This window comes from Podarcis bocagei (assembly GCF_964188305.1).
Source record: "Podarcis bocagei genome assembly, chromosome: 5".
NCBI lineage: Eukaryota > Metazoa > Chordata > Lepidosauria > Squamata > Lacertidae > Podarcis > Podarcis bocagei.
In genome coordinates, this window is record NC_138129.1 from 101,531,289 (window position 1) to 101,549,536 (window position 18,248).

General features: G+C 46.7%; 1 protein-coding gene across 2 annotated transcripts in view; it reads left to right on the forward strand.

Moving 5' to 3' along the window:
* Positions 1-18,248, forward strand: part of LOC308586613 (uncharacterized protein C1orf21) — a 180,374-nt gene that overhangs the window by 145,710 nt on the left and 16,416 nt on the right. Inside the window, exon 6 of one of the 2 annotated variants that reach the window (XM_081193358.1) lies at positions 7-760. The exons of the other annotated variant lie outside the window; for it this stretch is intronic. Within the exon in view, the coding sequence (XP_081049484.1) occupies positions 7-45 (39 nt within the window). The 3' untranslated portion in view covers positions 46-760. Of the gene's footprint in view, positions 1-6; positions 761-18,248 lie in introns of those variants that run through there. 2 annotated transcript variants of the gene reach the window in all.

The window sequence follows — 18,248 nt, forward strand, 5'->3', positions numbered from 1 at the left end:
TTGAAGGGTCGTGATTACTGTTCAGAAGAGGAGGATATCACATAGTGCCATTTCTGCTGATCAAAACGGGAATACTACTGTGTAAATAGATTACGGTCAAGATCCTTTTTGGAAGTCTTCTCAAGTGAACAGCACTACATAACAAAAGATCATTTCCACATTGTATGCTCCATTCAGTTGCAGTGTTTCTTAATGACCATACAATGAACGTTACGAAAGGAACGAAGAACTCCCTTGGCTGATGCTGGCTGAAACATGTTGCAGATTTTTCACTTATCTGTGTCCAGGAACACAGCAAATATTTCAGCATAAAATCTTAAGTGACACTGTAGATTTCACTTGGGCTGTTGGCCTATTTTCTATTGGCTGAACTAGTATTATACAACACCTACCATAACGGAGCAGCTGAACCTTCAAGTTCACTCTGTTTGTCAACCCCCCCTCTCCCCCCCCCCCGGGTTGCAGAGTTCTTATTAATATGGACAATTTAGAGCTTTGGAGGTGGGATGCTTTGCCATGACCGTCCTCGTTTCTCTGCTAGGAAGAAGTTACCAATTTAAAAGCATGTTGTCACACAAATACTGGATATGGTGATGCAGGAGCAGAAATCTGTATTTTAAAAAAAGTTTCTTTAAGTATTTCAATCGAGGAATAAGCTTGCAGTATTGGCTTTGCTGACCACAGATGGAAGTTGTGACCACAATCAGTTTGAATCCCTCTTTTTTTTCTAAGAAAATAAACATTTTACTGTTTTTAGGTATTCTCGTCTTATACCCATTTATGCAGTCCAGTGTGTTTAAAGAATAATTGGGTAAACAGGGTGGGAGCAAAGCACCCCTTTGGAATTATCCTGTGAGAGGATGTTATTTTAAAGCACCTGTGTGCCAATTTGGGATGTCTGTAGAGTTTATTTTTCCACATTATAAAAATATGATACTCTCTCTTCTCAAAGGCAGATGTAATATTTTTAACAAATATTGTCATGAGTAAAAATAAGCCTAAGGTTTAAAAAACAAAAATACTTTTGCATTTATTCTTTAAAGAAGTTCAGCATTTTTCTTCTATGTCTTTGAGGGGGTATGCTTCTTGCAGCAATAGACGCTGGGGGTTATATCCCTCCTTTGCCCTATCAGGGTTTCAAGATGGCCGTCCGCCAAGAAAAGTGTACAAATTGAAAAAGCACATTTTAGATTCGTCTGTGGAAATTGTAATACAGTTGAAGTGAAGATTTTACCCTGGATCAAGATAGATATTGCACATAGGATTTTACCCGCCCCCAAGTCCAACTAGTTGAATTGCGTCCTTGCTTAGCTAGTATCAGTATAATGGACCATGAGCACCATCCAGCCTCTCTAGCTGGGATGTCTTTTGTCTCCATCTTGATGAGATATGTCACAGTGACTAGGTATGGAGATCCCATCCCTCTGGTTGCCCTCGGATGAACTGCTATGACTGGCTTGATGTCACAGAGGGGCCTTGGGCATTTGATTCTGAAGTAGGTGCCCAGCCTTTATAAAACGGAAGCCACTTTTTCCACCCTGGTGCTCTCTAGATGTTTTGGACCAGAACCCCCCTCAGCCCCAGCCAGAAGGTGGAGCTAAGCATGGCAACATGGTCTACATACCGTGGGCTTTTGTGTGGTGGTAACTGGGTGCAAATCAGTTGAGTGGCTCCAGATTTTTCACAGGAAAGGGCAACAACAGTTTCTGCTTAAGATAAGAGATAACTGTGTTCTTAAGCATAAATGTTTACAATGAGATTGATTTACCAATTGCCCTTTTGTGAACTGTCTTAATTTTTTCCATATTCACCGTCAGCTCATTGGTCTAACTTTTAAATGTTCTCGCTGGTGTCCTCTGTCTCAGCATTCCTTCCTGCTCTCCTGATTCCACTGTTTCTAGTCATCTTCTTCCAAGGCATATTCTTCCGGTTCATTTCCATGCCTCTCCTTTTCCTGTTGCTTCTTTCTAGAAGAATCCTGTCCCCTTTGATACTCACATTATTGCTTCACCTCTATACAACATTTTAAACTGCTTAAAATTTACCTTTTCTCTTTTTCTGATTTCCCCCTTTCCTTGGTACCTTGTTTTTAATTTCCCTTACCCATTCCTCTCTTTACTTTCCCCTGTCTATCATGTCTACCTCAGATTGTAAACCTACAGGTATAATTTCCCCCCTGAGACTCTGTGACATAGGCATTGGTTACAATTTATAAGGGGTGGTGTGGATCCAAAACCCTTTTTCCCTTCTGTTTTAGCATTTCCAGAAAAAGGGTGTCAGAATATGGGACTAGGTAAAGGGTAGATTTGTGCTAGACGGTGTCTTCAGCCCCTGCTATCTGCAATGGTGCCCAATGGAGGAGACCATACCTTGTTCAGAGCCAAATACTTTGGGGGACTTGATCATGATGTGAAGTAATTCCCTGCAATAAGAAGCCAGTATGCATATAGAGGGAAGCAAAATTTACCCTTGGAAGTCACATTCTAGCTGCAGAAATGTTGAATGCCATAACCAACTTGTTCAGACTTCTTTCAGCTCCTATTTTCTCCAGTTTTTGTGGGGAGGGGGGGTGCCCTAAAGAGGAAAGATGTGTGAAATAAATTCACATGGAATATACTATACATTACTGAATATTTGTATAGTCTCATATCAGTACTACTTTCTCCAAGTTTACTGGAAGTTGCTTTTCCGGGTTCCCTCTGTCTTGTTTGATCAAAGTCTAATTTATCCTGATTTTTCTCTAGAATTAAAAGAGAGGCTTCTGTTCTCCTATCTGGTGTTGATTTTATTTCACAAGTGATGCCATTTTTTAAAAAATGAATCAGCTTTCCATTAGAAGGGGTATTTTTTTTTCCCTTTGAAAAAATAATGTGTGACAGATTCTGCATTCCAGGGAATCTTAAGCCTGGTGAGTCAAACCCCCTTAACCCGAAGAACTGTAGGATTCCACGTGTGAGTATAGTATTTATCTGCATCATTTAAGAGTTGAGTAACATACATCAGAGTAAGTGGTGACACATACCAAAGAGTTGCAGTGTGTTCCCCAACCTGAAAGAGGGTTCTTGCAGTGCTATTCAAGGTTCGCAAAAGGAGACATTCTCCTTCCCCATTTTTTCTTTCTCGTCCTCCTGAAAGTTCCCCTCCAAGGCCCACGTCTGGTGCTCTCTGCCAGCCCTCATCATGATCACTTATTGCAATATAGCACCACATGCCAGCAGTGGGTGTAGCTGGAGGAAAAAGTGGACTGAGCAACCCATGTAAATGTTAACTGGGGACACTCACTCCCACCCCTCTCTCCATCCTGCATCCAGATAAAGAAGCATTATCCAGGTTCAGGGAAGCATTCTAGCCAGATGAAAAGCACTTGGGGAACAGAAGAGGGCCAGGCCTGGGCAGAGTCCTGAGTGCCAGAGACAGAGGCACATCAACAGCTGCTGCTGAATGCAGAAACATGTGTTCCATTGACTTCCATGCAGCCAAGTTGCATTTTTCAGTGTTCAAAAAAACCAAAGCAAAAATCATTTTTCATATTGAAAAATCCAGCGTCCACCATTTGCTCTTTCTGGACAGACATGCTGCTTCTCATTACAGCAGCACTAAATTTCTCCTTCTTTGGGCAATTCTCACTTCTGCCCTAAGGGAGGAAAAAATTCGAGAACCCTGTTGCATCAAGCCAGTGACCCAGCTTCCTGTTCTCACAGCGACCAACCAGATGGCAGTGGGAAGCCTGCGAGAAGGACCTGGGCACAAGAGCAGCCTCCCCCCAGCCCCGGTGAATCTTAGCAACTGGTCTTGAGAGTCTGCCCTAGGACCATGGAGGTTGAACATGGCCATTGCTCATTGCTAGGAACCAGGAGGTTCCACCTCTGGACAATAGACTGAGCTACTTTATCATTCTTATGTCTATAGACTCAATGGCCACATTTCAGTCCTGGACAGTCATAGGAATTTAGGTGATAATATTTCATCCCGTAAGTAGATAAAAACTACAACCTTATTTTTCAGGATGGGGCTGTTTCACTTCCAAACTGGTAAGCTGTTTTTTAATAGGAGGAGTGAGTATACTGCTGAGACTAGAGACATATTTTTTAAAAAAGACTTGAAGGTGTTTTGAAAAGAGGCTTTATTTATTTATATTAATTGGTTTATCTCCCACCTTTCAACAGTGTGGTTTACAATTCTTTTTAAAATTATAGTAAAATTGAAACATGGTGTACATAGGTGTGGGATTATTTTATTTAAAAAGTGGACTTTTTATTTAAAACAAAGTCTTTATAGCAGATGTAAGCAATTAATAAAAAAAAAGAACCCCTACATGTGTGACAATGTGGTCATACCAATCTTTTACCTTCTGTCTCCTCTGGTCAAACACAAAAAACATACAAAACTTATTTACCACAAGGTGGGCTGAGTGTATACACACTGTCAGCAATGACCTCACTTTCAAATTGCTTTCAGCTCGGTGGAAATGTCTCCAGCTGTTATTTTTCTCTGGAGTTAAACAGGCAAGAAATATAAAGAAGCTTGAGTGGTGGTTGGGTATACTGAAATAGCATGGGGAATTTTTCTATTATAGTTCTCCTTAACCGTGCCAGTAAGGAATAGAATTTCCTAAATTTTGTGGACATTATAATCCAGCTTGCATGTTTGTATCTTTACTTGCAAGCACATGGAGAAATATCTGAGCGTAGAAATATCGAGAAAGCGACAGTAGGGGAAGGGAGAGACTAGAATGACAAGAGAGCAACGGACAACAAAGACAGAAGGAGAAGAACGGATTGGGAGCGGACTTGAGAAGCAGCGATTGGGAGCGGAGGGGTTTGAAGGGAGAAAAGAAGCGCCGATATTTGGACTAGTCTCTAGACTAATAATAATAGTAGTAGTAGTAATAATAAAAATAATAATAATAATTTATTTATATCCCGCCCGTCTGACTGAGTTTCCCCAGCCACTCTGGGCGGCTCCTAATCAAGTGTTAAAAACAGTACAGCATTAAATATTAAAAACTTCCCTGAACAGGGCTGCCTTCAGATGTCTTTTAAAGATAGGATAGCTGCTTATTTCTTTCACATCTGGTGGGAGGGTGTTCCACAGGGTGGGCGCCACTACCGAGAAGGCCCTCTGTCTGGTTCCCTGTAACCTTACTTCTCGCAATGAGGGAACCACCAGAAGGCCCTCGGCGCTGGATCTCAGTGTCCAGGCTGAACGATGGGGGTGGAGACGCTCCTTCAGGTATACCGGACCGAGGCGATTTAGGGAAATATACTGGGAGCCAATGCAGATCTCTCAGGACTGGTGTTATGTGGTCCCGGCGGCCACTCCCTAGTCACCAGTCTAGCTGCCGCATTCTGGATTAATTGCAGTTTCCAGGTCACCTTCAAAAGTAGCCCCACGTAGAGCACGTTGCAGTAGTCCAAGCGGGAGATAACTAGAGCATGCACCACTCTGACGAGACAGTCCACGGGCAGGTAGGGTCTTAGCCTGCATACCAGGTGGAGCTGGTAGACAGCTGCCCTGGACACAGAATTAACCTGCGTCTCCATGGACAGCTGTGAGTCCAAAATGACTCCCAGGCTGCACACCTGGTCCTTCAGGGGCACAGTTACCCCATTCAGGACCAGGGAATCCCCCACACCCACCCGCCCCCTGTCCCCCAAAAACAGTACTTCTGTCTTGTCAGGATTCAACCTCAATCTGTTAGCTGCCATCCATCCTCCAACAGCCTCCAGGCACTCACACAGGACCTTCACCACCTTCACTGGTTCTGATTTAAAGGAGAGGTAGAGCTGGGTGTCATCTGCATACTGATGAACACTCAGTCCAAACCCCCTGATGATCTCTCCCAGCTGCTTCATATAGATATTAAAAAGCATGGGGGAGAGGACAACCCTGAGGACAGAACAAGTGAGAGCCCAGGGGTCTGAACACTCATCCCCCACCACCACTTTCTGGACACGGCCCAGGAGGAAGGAGCGGAACCACTGTATGACAGTGCCCCCAGCTCCCAGCCCCTCTAGACGGTCCAGAAGGATGTTATGGTCGATGGTGTCAAAGGCCGCTGAGAGATCCAGCAGAACTAGGAAACAGCTCTCACCTTTGTCCCTAGCCCGCCGGAGATCATCATCCAGTGCGACCAAGGCAGTTTCAGTCCCATGGTGAGGCCTGAATCCCGATTGGAAGGGATCCAAATGGTCCGCATCCTCCAGGCCTGCTTGGAGTTGTTCGACAATCACCCGCTCAATCACCTTGCCCAAGAATGGTAGATTTTAAACTGGGCGATAGTTGGCCAAATTGGCCGGGTCTAAAGATGTTTTTTTAAGAAGCGGTTTAATGACCGCCTCTTTCAGCGGGTCTGGGAAGGCTCCCTCACAGAGGGAAGCATTCACCACCCCACGAAGCCCATTGCCCAGCCCTTCCCGGCTCGCTTTTATCAGCCAGGATAGGCAAGGATCAAGGAGACAGGTGGTCGGTTTCACTTGTCCAAGCAGCCTGTCCACATCCTCGGAGGTAACAGATTGGAATTGATCCCATGTAACAGGACCAGACAGAACTCTAGCACTCTCCCGCCCTGGCCCTGCTCCCACGGTGGAGTCTACCTCCTTCTGAATCTGAGTGACTTTGTCTGCAAAAAACTTTGCAAAAGCATTGCAGGAGATCTTGGGGTCCCTACCAGGCCCCGGTGGTGCAGATGGTTCTGATAGATTGCGAACCGCCTGAAAAAGTCTCCTGCTGCTGTTTTCTGCAGATGCAATGGAGGCAGTGAAGACCCTCTTCGCCGTCACCATTGCCACTTGGTAGGCTCGACGTTGAGCTCTAGCCCGTGTCCGGTCTGATTCAGAATGAGTTTTCCGCCACCGGCTCTCTATCTGTCTCAACGATTGTTTCATCGCCCTCAGCTCCGGGGGAAACCATGGGGCTGTCCGGGCTCCATGCAATCGGAGAGGGCGCTTTGGAGCCAGACAGTCAATAGCCCTGGTTAACTCAGTATTCCAGCGGGCCACCAGGGAATCAGCTGAAAGGCCATCAACATGGGATAAAACATCCCCTACCACTCTCTGGAAGCCAATTGGATCCATTAAGTAGCGATCCATTAAGTAACGATGATTCTGTTAAGGTGCTACACTCAATATGACAGCAAATTTGGAAAACTCAGCAGTGGCCAGAGGATTGGAGAAGACCAGTCTACATCCCAATCCCAAAGAAGGGCAGTGCCAAAGAATGCTCCAACTACCGCACAATTGCACTCATTTCACACGCTACCAAGGTTATGCTTAAAATTCTACAAGGCAGGCTTAAGCAGTATGTGGACCGAGAACTCCCAGAAGTGCAAGCTGGATTTCGAAGGGGCAGAGGAACCAGAGACCAAATTGCAAACATGCGATGGATTATGGAGAAAGAGAGTTCCAGAAAGACATCTACTTCTGCTTCATTGACTATGCAAAAGCCTTTGACTGTGTCGACCACAGCAAACTATGGCAAGTTCTTAAAGAAATGGGAGTGCCTGATCACCTCATCTGTCTCCTGAAAAATCTCTATGTGGGACAAGAAGCTACAGTTAGAACTGGATATGGAAGAACTGATTGGTTCAAAATTGGGAAAGGAGTACGACAAGGCTGTATATTGTCTCCCTGCTTATTTAACTTATTTGCAGAATTCATCATGCGAAAGGCTGGGCTGGATGAATCCCAAGCCGGAACTAAGATTGCCGGAAGAAATATCAACAACCTCAGATATGCAGATGATACAACCTTGATGGCAGAAAGTGAGGAGGAATTAAAGAACGTGAGGAGGAATTAAAGGAATTAATGAGGGTGAAAGAGGAGAGCGCAAAATATGGTCTGAAGCTCAACATCAAAAAAATGAAGATCATGGCCACTGGGCCCATCACCTCCTGGCAAATAGAAGGGGAAGAAATGGAGGCAGTGAGAGATTTTACTTTCTTGGGCTCCATGATCACTGCAGATGGTGACAGCAGCCACGAAATTAAGACTCCTGCTCCTTGGGAGAATGGCGATGGCAAACCTAGACAGCATCTTAAAAAGCAGAGACCTCATCTTGCCAACAAAGGTCCGTATAGTTAAAGCCATGGTTTTCCCAGTAGTGATGTATGGAAGTGAGAGCTGGACCATAAAGAAGGCTGATCGCCGAAGAATTGATGCTCTTGAATTATGGTGCTAGAGGAGACTCTTGAGAGTCCCATGGACTGCAAGAAGATCAAACCTATCCATTCTTAAGGAAATCAGCCCTGAGTGCTCACTGGAAGGACAGATCATGAAGATGAGGCTCCAGTAATTTGGCCACCTCATGAGAAGAGAAGACTCCCTGGAAAAGACCCTGATGCTGGGAAAGATGAAGGGCACAAGGAGAAGGGGACGACAGAGGATGAGATGGTTGGACAGTGTTCTTGAAGCTACAAACATGAGTCTGACCAAACTGCAGGAGGCAGTGGAAGACAGGAGTGCCTGGCGTGCTGTGGTCCATGGAGTCACGAAGAGTCAGACACGACTAAACGACTAAACAACAACAACAACCACTCTCTGGAAGCCAATTGGATCCATTAAGTAGCGGGGGCGGGCCATCCGAATCAGTCCCACCTCCCTGCAGAGGGGAAGGGTCGCGGAGAAGTCCAGTTGCACCAGGAAGTGATCTGCCCATGGCACTTCTTTTGTTTCGCTTTTAGTTAGTGTCAGATCACCAACAACCATAGAGATAAACACCAAATCTAAGGCATGTCCACGGCTATGGGTTGGGCCAAACTTATTCAGGGACAGCTCCATGGAGGCCATGCTTTCCACAAAGTCTCGGGCGGCCCCTTGTAAGGTCGTGTCGGCATGGATGTTAAAATCCCCTAGGACGACCAAGCTAGGTGTCTCCAGGAGAACATCCGCCATGACCTGAAGCAGCTCGGGCAGGGAATCCTTGGTGCAGCAGGGAGGTCGGTACACCAAAAGGAATCCTGTACTGCCCCTATTGCCCAACTTCCAGGACATGCACTCAGAGAACTTGGTCTTCCCAATAGGACGCCTGGTGCAAACTAATGACTTCCTAAAAATCACTGCAACCCCCCTTCCCCGCCCACAAGGCCTGGGTTGCTGTGCGTAAGAGAAACCTGGTGGGCAAGCAGCGGCAAGGACAGGCCCATCTGCTTCATCCAACCAGGTCTCTGTCACACATGCCAGGTCAAATCCTCCATCCACAATCACGTCATGGATGGCAGTGGTTTTATTCGTCATTGACTTGGCATTGCACAGCAACACTTTCAGGTCATGTGGGTTTCCCTTGCTGATTCCAGTATCCTTCCGGTCAGGACCAGACCTGGAGGCTGGGATAGTCCTCAAACAACAACTAAACCTGCCTCCTCGGTAATGACATGGTCTGGTCTTAGCGTAACTCCTCCTCCTACCCGTGATCACTGAGATCAGGTGTCCCAATACATCCCCCTCTGTGGAACCTGCCCCCAGTGGCGTAGCGTGGGTTGTCAGCACCCGGGGCAAGGCAAGTAATTTGCGCCCCCTAACCCGTGGATTTTAGCACTCGAGTCTCTTCCACTAGATTTCTCCCAGGCCTCTGGTTAAGTGGGAGGGTTACTGTTTTGGTTTGATACTATGTTATGTATTTTTGTGTTCTTATATTGTAAGCTGCCCCTGTGATCCTCAGAGGAAGGGCAGCATAAAAATTAAATAAATTTTAAAATTGAGACAAACACTACAGAGCAATTTCATAGTAACACAGCAAGAATTTCATGACATAGTGTATGTTATAGTAAAACAGTAACATAGTCTTCTTCACAGATACTTTGTGTCTTAAGACAGGAGTGGTAGTACAGTACAGTGGTACTTCGGGATGCGAACGGGATCCATTCTGGAGCCCCGTTCGCATCCTGAACAGAACGTAAGATGCGACAGTGCATCTGCGCGTGTCGCGTTTTGCCGCTTCCATGCATGCACGTGACGTCATTTTGATCGTCTGTGCATGCGTAAACGGCAAAACCCAGAAGTAACACGCTCCATTACTTCCAGGTCACCACAGAGCGCAACCCGAAAATACTTATCCTGAAGCGTATTTATCCCGAGGTACGACTGTACGAACCTAATCCGTTCCGGAAGTTCGTTGTTAAACCAAAGCATTCTTAAACCAAGGCGTGCTTTCCCATAGCAGCGGGGGACTCAATTTACAAATGGAACACGCTCAAGAAGAAGAGGAGTTTGGATTTAATATCCCGCTTTATCACTACCCGAAGGAGTCTCAAGCGGCTAACAATCTCCTTTTCCCTTCCTCCCCTACAACAAACACTCTGTGAGGTGAGTGAGGCTGAGAGACTTCAGAGAAGTGTGACTGGCCCAAGGTCACCCAGCAGCTGCATGTGGAGGAGCGGGGAAGTGAACCCGGTTCCCCAGATTACGAATCTACCGCTCTTAACCACTTCACCACACTGGCTCAACAGGAAGCGAAACATGTTCTGCTTCCAAGGCAAAGTTCACAAACCAAAACACCTACTTCTGGGTTTGCAGTGTTCTTAATCCAAGTTGCTCATAAACTAAGCTGTTCTAAGCTGTTGTAGCATAGCAGCTAGGAGACTAGGTTATGGATCTGTTCAAATCTCCCTAGGTGAACTCTCTCCCCGCCACCAACCTCCAGCTTTACTTACCTTTGCTGGGCTGTGTGCAAGCCACACATTAAAAGGGCATGACTTCCCCCAAAGTATCCTCAGAGCTGCAGTTTTCTAAGGATGTTATGAATTACCAGGATACTTTAAGGAAGTCAGGTGCTTTTACTATCCCTTCAGGATTGGCATGAGATTAGTGGTTGGGGCCGAAATTGCGTGCGACCAACCTCACAACCTTGCATGCACACACACTGGCAAATATCCCTCCTCAACTGATCCAGGCAGACCAGCTGTAATCTGCTTATTAGCCCCACTGCACACACCAAAAGAGGAATCAGATGAAGGAAAGAAAGCTATTTGTATCCCAATCTAGGCATTTCATATCATTTTTATTTGTTGCCCTCGTTGCCAAAATGAACGAGGTCTTGGGCTGCAGAACAATGTGCTAATTAGTCTTCCAAGGTTGCTTAAAGATAACAACTAAACAATGTGAATGAATGCAGGAAAGCACTATACAAAGTTCAGTACAGTGGTACCTCGGGTTACAGACGCTTCAGGTTACATACACTTCAGGTTACAGACTCCGCTAACCCAGAAATAGTACCTCAGGTTGAGAACTTTGCTTCAGGATGAGAACAGAAATCGTGCAGCAGCAGCACAGCAGCAGCGGGACGCCCCATTAGCTAAAGTGGTGCTTCAGGTTAAGAATGGACCTCCAGAACGAATTAAGTATGTAACCAGAGGTACCACTGTATTATTATTATGCATTGAAATTTCAAGTCACAGGGAGGCCACCTGTGGCAAAACTTTGATTGGTAATACATTTGGGACAGACCTAAGAAAATGTTTCTTCACATAGGGTGTAATCAAGGAACCACATGTACACCACCCTGTGTTCCATTATGGAAGAAAGGTGCTTAATACAGTGGTACCTCTGGTTGCGAACGGGATCCATTCTGGAGCCCCGTTCGCAACATGAGCAGAACGCATACCACATTTGCACGTCTGTGTGTGCCGCGATTCGCTGCTTCTGTGCATGACGTCATTTTGAGTGTCTGCGCATGCGTGAGCAGCAAAACCTGAAAGTAACCCTTTCCAGTACTTCCGGGTCTCCGCAGGACGCAACCTGAAAAGATGTAACCTGAACCGATCGTAACAAGAGGTATGACTATAGAATAAAAAATACATATGTGGTTATGATGACCACAGGCTAAGATGTCTTTAAAAGCTGATTAGGGCTAAATGGGATCCTCAAGATTTCATGCCACTAAATAGTTACGAGGGGAGGCTGGCAACAGCCAGGGAGCGTGATCACCTTCATAGACCTGCCTGTAGGCCTATTAGATGCACCTGTCTGCAGGAAAGCTGGCCTAGATAGGCCTTTCGTCTGATCCAACAGGTTTCTTCTTACCTCCTTAATTTCTACTGAAATTCTCCAAGTCACTGTCTTTCAACCTAATGTGCCTCAGAAGGTTGTTTTGCGGATAAAATGGGGAATGGAGAACCCTGTACACCAGCTTTGAGTTCCTTGGGAGGAAAAAGTTGGAGGGGAAAGAAAGAGAGAGAGAGAGAGAGAGAGAGAGAGAGAGAGAGAGAAAGAAAGAAAGAGAAAGAACATTTTACCAGTGGCGCAGTGACAAAATTCATTCTACATCTACTTCCTTTGAAACCGTTGCTCCGTGTATTATGAAATATAATACACAGAAGAAAGAGATTGCTGTATAAATACGATTTAATAAAGAGAAAATAACCCCCTTTTTTAAAATATATTTTTTAAAAGGTGGGGGGGGGATGGAGAGAAACCTACAGCTGTTTAGAATAGGACCTATAATTCAGAAAAGGAAATCTTTTTACAGTTATCATGACTGCAGCTAAAGAGGAAGTGCAACCCAAATACAGAATTACTACTATGATTTATCATTATCATTATTTATACCCCGCCCATCTGGCTAGGTTTCCCCAGCCAGGGCCAAGGAAAGTATGTTTGTGGGAAGGGGCTAGGCAAGATTTGAATGCAAAAAAAGATATTCCCAAACAACAAGATGAGATTGTCGTCATTCGAGGGGGGGTGGGGCAGGGGGTTGAGATTCCTGTGTCCTTAAACACACCAGAAAATCAACAGGTACAAATTTCACCTGGGGCAGGTGGGTGGGAGGGGCCGGAATAGGGTGCAAAACACTTCCAGCAGTTGGATTCCTGCCCTGTTCGGAAACTCCCACCCAACCTTGTAAGCAAGCGGATGGCCAGCCAGGGAAAGTACGTGGAGAGGCTGCAAAGTGGAGCAGAAGCAGGAGCAGAAAGGAAGAAAAATTTGCCGAGCAAGGCGGAAAGAGACGAAAAGGGGCGACGACCGAGAACGCGGCGGGTCACGTGTGTGGAGCATTGCGCAAGCAAGGGAGCCACAGCGTCGCGCAAGAGCGGCCCTCCTCAGCCCGGACACTACCTCCCCGCCCGCCCGCCCGCCCGCCCGCCCGCGAACGCGCGCCCCTACCCTTCAGCTGGCCGACAACGGCCCAGGCAAAGGCCCGGTTCTGTCACGGGCGGAGTGGCCCACCCCGGCGTTCAATCACAGCAGCGGCACGAGCCCCGCCCACAAAAGTCGCTCGAAGCTCCCCGATCCCTCCCCATCACGTGCCGCAACTTACCCAATAGGAACGAGATTTCCGCTTTGGAACGCTCTTCATTCAAGCCCCGCCCCTCTCATGGCAACTGCTTCTGCTCCGGGTTGGTGGTGGGCGGAGCTTGAGGGGGCTGGGCTTTGCGCCCGGCTCTGAGAGAGAGTGAGCCAGGTAGGGGCAGAGAGCTGCGAGTGATAGTGCGCCCCCCAGATGTTGCGCCCGGTGCGGCCGGCCCCCCTGCACCCCCCACACTACGCCACTGGGCAGCCTGCCCCAGCCATTCTATTAGCTGAGGCCCACTCCCAGGCAGCCCTGACCCTTCCCCTTAAAAAGCAAAATACAAACTATATAATAACTTAACAGAATAATAAAGGGGGTTGAAGAAGATAGAAGATGGCGAGAAGAATTTAAGGTAGACTAAAAACTGACTCTTTGGACTTTTATGGTGCGTTGACTTTGTATATTTTGTACTGCATGGTATGCTCTCAGGTTACAAATTTGGGGAGGAAAGTAATAGGAGAGGAGTACTCTGCAGTCTCCCCTTCATGGATCACTGCCTTGCCGTGGCGAAGGGGCTTGAAGAACTCAGAGAAGCTATGAACTACGTCAAGCAGGGCACACAAGATGAACAGGTCATAGTGGAGAGTTTGGACCAAACGTGATCCACCTGGAGGAGGAACCGGCAAACCACTCCAGTATCCTTGCCAAGAAAACAACATGGACAAATACAACAGGCATATAAAAGTTATGACGCTGGAAGATGAGCCCCTCAGGTCGGAAGGCGTCCAACATGCTACTGGGGAAGAGCGGAGGGCAAGTACAAGTAGATCCAGAGCTGATGAAGCGGCTGGGCCAAAGCCGAAAGGACGCTCAGTTGCGGATATGCCTGGAAGCGAAAGGAAAGTCCAATGCTGTAAAGAAAAATATTGCATAGGAACCTGGAATGTAAGAACCATGAACCTGGGTAAGTTGGAGGTGGTCAAAAATGAGATGACAAGAATCAATATTGACATCCTGGGCATCAGTGAACTAAAATGGACGGGAATGGGTGAATTCAGTTCGGATGACCATCACATCTACTACTGTGGGCAAGAAACCTGTAAAAGAAATGGAGTGGCCCTCATAGTCAACAAAAGAGTGGCGAAAGCTGTACTGGGATGCAATCTCAAAAATGATAGAATGATCTCGATACGAATCCAAGGCAGACCTTTTAACATCACAGTAATCCAAGTGTATGCACCAACCACTGGTGCTGAAGAAACTGAAATTGACCAATTCTATGAAGACTTACAACACCTTATAGAAGTGACACCAAAGAAGGATGTTCTTCTCATTATAGGGGATTGGAATGCTAAAGTAGGGAGGCAAGAGATAAAAGGAACAACTGGCAAGTTTGGCCTTGGAAATCAAAACGAAGCAGGGCAAAGGCTAATAGAGTTCTGTCAAGAGAACAAGCTGGTCATCACAAACACGCTTTTCCAACAACACAAGAGACGACTCTACACATGGACATCACCAGATGGGCAGCATCGAAATCAGATTGATTATATTCTCTGCAGCCAAAGATGGAGAAGCTCTATACAGTCAGCAAAAACAAGACCTGGAGCTGACTGTGGCTCAGATCATCAGCTTCTTATAGCAAAATTCAAGCTTAAACTGAAGAAAGTAGGAAAAACCACTGGGCCGGTAAGATACAATCTAAGTCAAATCCCTTATGAATACACAGTGGAAGTGAGGAACAGGTTTAAGGATTTAGATTTGGTAGACAGAGTGCCTGAAGAACTATGGATGGAGGCTCGTAACATTGTACAGGAGGCAGCAACGAAAACCATCCCAATGAAAAGGAAATGCAAGAAAGCAAAGTGGCTGTCCAACGAGGCCTTACAAATAGCGGAGGAGAGAAGGCAAGCAAAATGCGAGGGAGATAGTGAAAGATACAGGAAATTGAATGCAGATTTCCAAAGAATAGCAAGGAGAGACAAGAAGGCCTTCTTAAACGAGCAATGCAAAGAAATAGAGGAAAACAACAGAATGGGAAGAACCAGAGATCTGTTCAAGAAAATTGGAGATATGAAAAGAACATTTCGTACAAAGATTACCATAATAAAGGACAAAAGTGGTAAGGACCTAACAGAAGCAGAAGACATCAAGAAGAGGTGGCAAGAATACACAGAGGAATTATACCAGGAAGATATGGATGTCTCGTACACCCCAGGTAGTGTGGCTGCTGACCTTGAGCCAGACATCCTGGAAAGTGAAGTCAAATGGGCCTTAGAAAGCACTGCAAATAACAAGGCCAGTGGAAGTGATGGTATTCCAGCTGAACTATTTAAAATTTTAAAAGATGATGCTGTTAAGGTGCTACACTCAATATGCCAGCAAATTTGGAAAACTCAGCAGTGGCCAGAAGATTGGAGAAGATCAGTCTACATCCCAATCCCAAAGAAGGGCAGTGCCAAAGAATGCTCCAACTACCGCACAATTGCACTCATTTCACACGCTAGCAAGGTTATGCTTAAAATTCTACAAGGAAGGCTCAAGCAGTATGTGGATCGAGAACTCCCAGAAGTGCAAGCTGGATTTAGAAGAGGCAGAGGAACCAGAGACCAAATTGCAAACATGCGCTGGATTATGGAGAAAGCTAGAGAGTTCCAGAAAGACATCTACTTCTGCTTCATTGACTATGCAAAAGCCTTTGACTGTGTCGACCACAGCAAACTATGGCAAGTTCTTAAAGAATTGGGAGTGCCTGATCACCTCATCTGTCTCCTGAGAAATCTCTATGTGGGACAAGAAGCTACAGTTAGAACTGGATATGGAACAACTGATTGGTTCAAAATTGGGAAAGGAGTACGACAAGGCTGTATTTTGTCTCCCTGCTTATTTAATTTATATGCAGAATACATAATGCGAAAGGCTGGGCTGGATGCATCCCAAGCTGGAATTAAGATTGCTGGAAGAAATATCAACAACCTCAGATATGCAGATGACACAACCTTGATGGCAGAAAGTGAGGAGGAATTAAAGAACCTTTTAATGAGGGTGAAAGAGGAGAGCGCAAAATATGGTCTGAAGCTCAACATCAAAAAAACGAAGATCATGGCCACTGGTCCCATCACCTCCTGGCAAATAGAAGGGGAAGAAATGGAGGTAGTGAGAGATTTTACTTTCTTGGGCTCCATGATCACTGCAGATGGTGACAGCAGCCACGAAATTAAAAGACGCCTGCTTCTTGGGAGAAGGGCAATGACAGGCCTAGACAGCATCTTGAGAAGTAGAGATGTCACCTTGCCAACAAAGGTCCGTATAGTTAAAGCCATGGTTTTCCCAGTAGTGATGTATGGAAGTGAGAGCTGGACCATAAAGAAGGCTGATCGCCGAAGAATTGATGCTTTTGAATTATGGTGCTGGAGAAGACTCTTGAGAGTCCCATGGACTGCAAGAAGATCAAACGCATCCATTCTTAAGGAAATCAGCCCTGAGTGCTCACTGGAAGGACAGATCATGAAGCTGAGGCTCCAGTACTTTGGCCACCTCATGAGAAGAGAAGACTCCCTGGAGAAGACACTGATGATGGGAAAGATGGAGGGCACAAGGAGAAGGGGGCGACAGAGGACAAGATGGTTGGATAGTGTTTTCGAGGTTACCAGCATGGGTTTGACCAAACTGCGGGAGGTAGTGGAGGACAGGGGTGCCTGGCGTGTTCTGGTCCATGGGGTCACGAAGAGTCGGACACGACTAAACGACTAAACAACAACAACAACTCTGCAGTCTCTGAGATACGGAAGTGGATGGTAGATGATTCAGCAGAGTATACATCCCAGAATCCCACAGTAACTGGGGAAGCTGAACAGGAAATAGGAGGAGGTGCCTAAAAGGGGGGAAGGGAGGGAGGGAGAAGAGCGAAGTCTTAAAAGACCTGGGAGGTTTGAGAGAGATTGAGAAAGTTTGAGAAAAGGGTGCACCTGTCACAGTTGAAAGTAATTGAAAGCAACACACAACTAGAGATGACTACTAAGAAGCAGTAACGCTTATAACATCATCAGTGGCAGGAGCAAATTTAGGAAGAAGGCAATCAGTAGTGGAGGAAGATCTAGGAATACACATCAGAGATGCGATACTGGGCCTGAAAAAAGATATGAATGAAAATACTAAAATGATAGGGACCAAACTAGATGAGATGGAGAAAACAATAGATCAAAACTCTAGCTTACCGTATTTTTCGCTCCATAGGACGCACTTTTTCCCCTCCAAAAATGAAGGGAAAATGTGTGTGCGTCCTATGGAGCGAATGCAGGATCCTTGGCTTCGCCGCGAGGCGCCTGACCTGGAAGCCGGAGGAGGAACAGAAGGGACTCCTTCTGTTCCTTCTCCAGCTTCACTGAAGGGCGCCACGCCTTCTCCCTCTCTGCGCAGCACCTCTCCTGTGAAGGAGAGGCGCTGCGCAGAGAGAGAGAGAGAAGGCGCAGCGCCCCTTGAGCAACGAGCCTATCAAGCGAAGCCCGAGGAGGAACAGAAGGGTCTCCTTCTGTTCCTCCTCCCACTTCGCAGTGACGCGCCTTTCCAGCGAAGCCGGAGGAGGAACAGAAGGGTCTCCTTCTATTCCTCCTCCAGCTTCGCTGAAGGGTGCTGTGCCTTCTCCCTCTCTGCACAGCACCTTTCCTGTGAAGGAGGGGCGCTGCACAGAGAGGGAGAAGGCGCAGAGCCCCTTGAGCGGCGCGCCTGCCATGCGAAGCCGGAGGAGGAACAGAAGGGACTCCTTCTGTTCCTCCTCCCGCTTCGCAGCGACGCGCCTGTCCAGCGAAGCCCGAGGAGGAACAGAAGGGTCTCCTTCTGTTCCTTCTCCAGCTTCGCTGAAGGGCGCTGTGCCTTCTCCCTCTCTGCGCAGCGCCTCTCCTTCACAGGAGAGGCGCTGCGCAGAGAGAGAGAGAGAGAGAGAAGGCACAGCGCCCCTTCGGCGACGCGCCTGTCATGCGAAGCCGGAGGAGGAACAGAAGGGTCTCCTTCTGTTCCTTCTCCCGCTT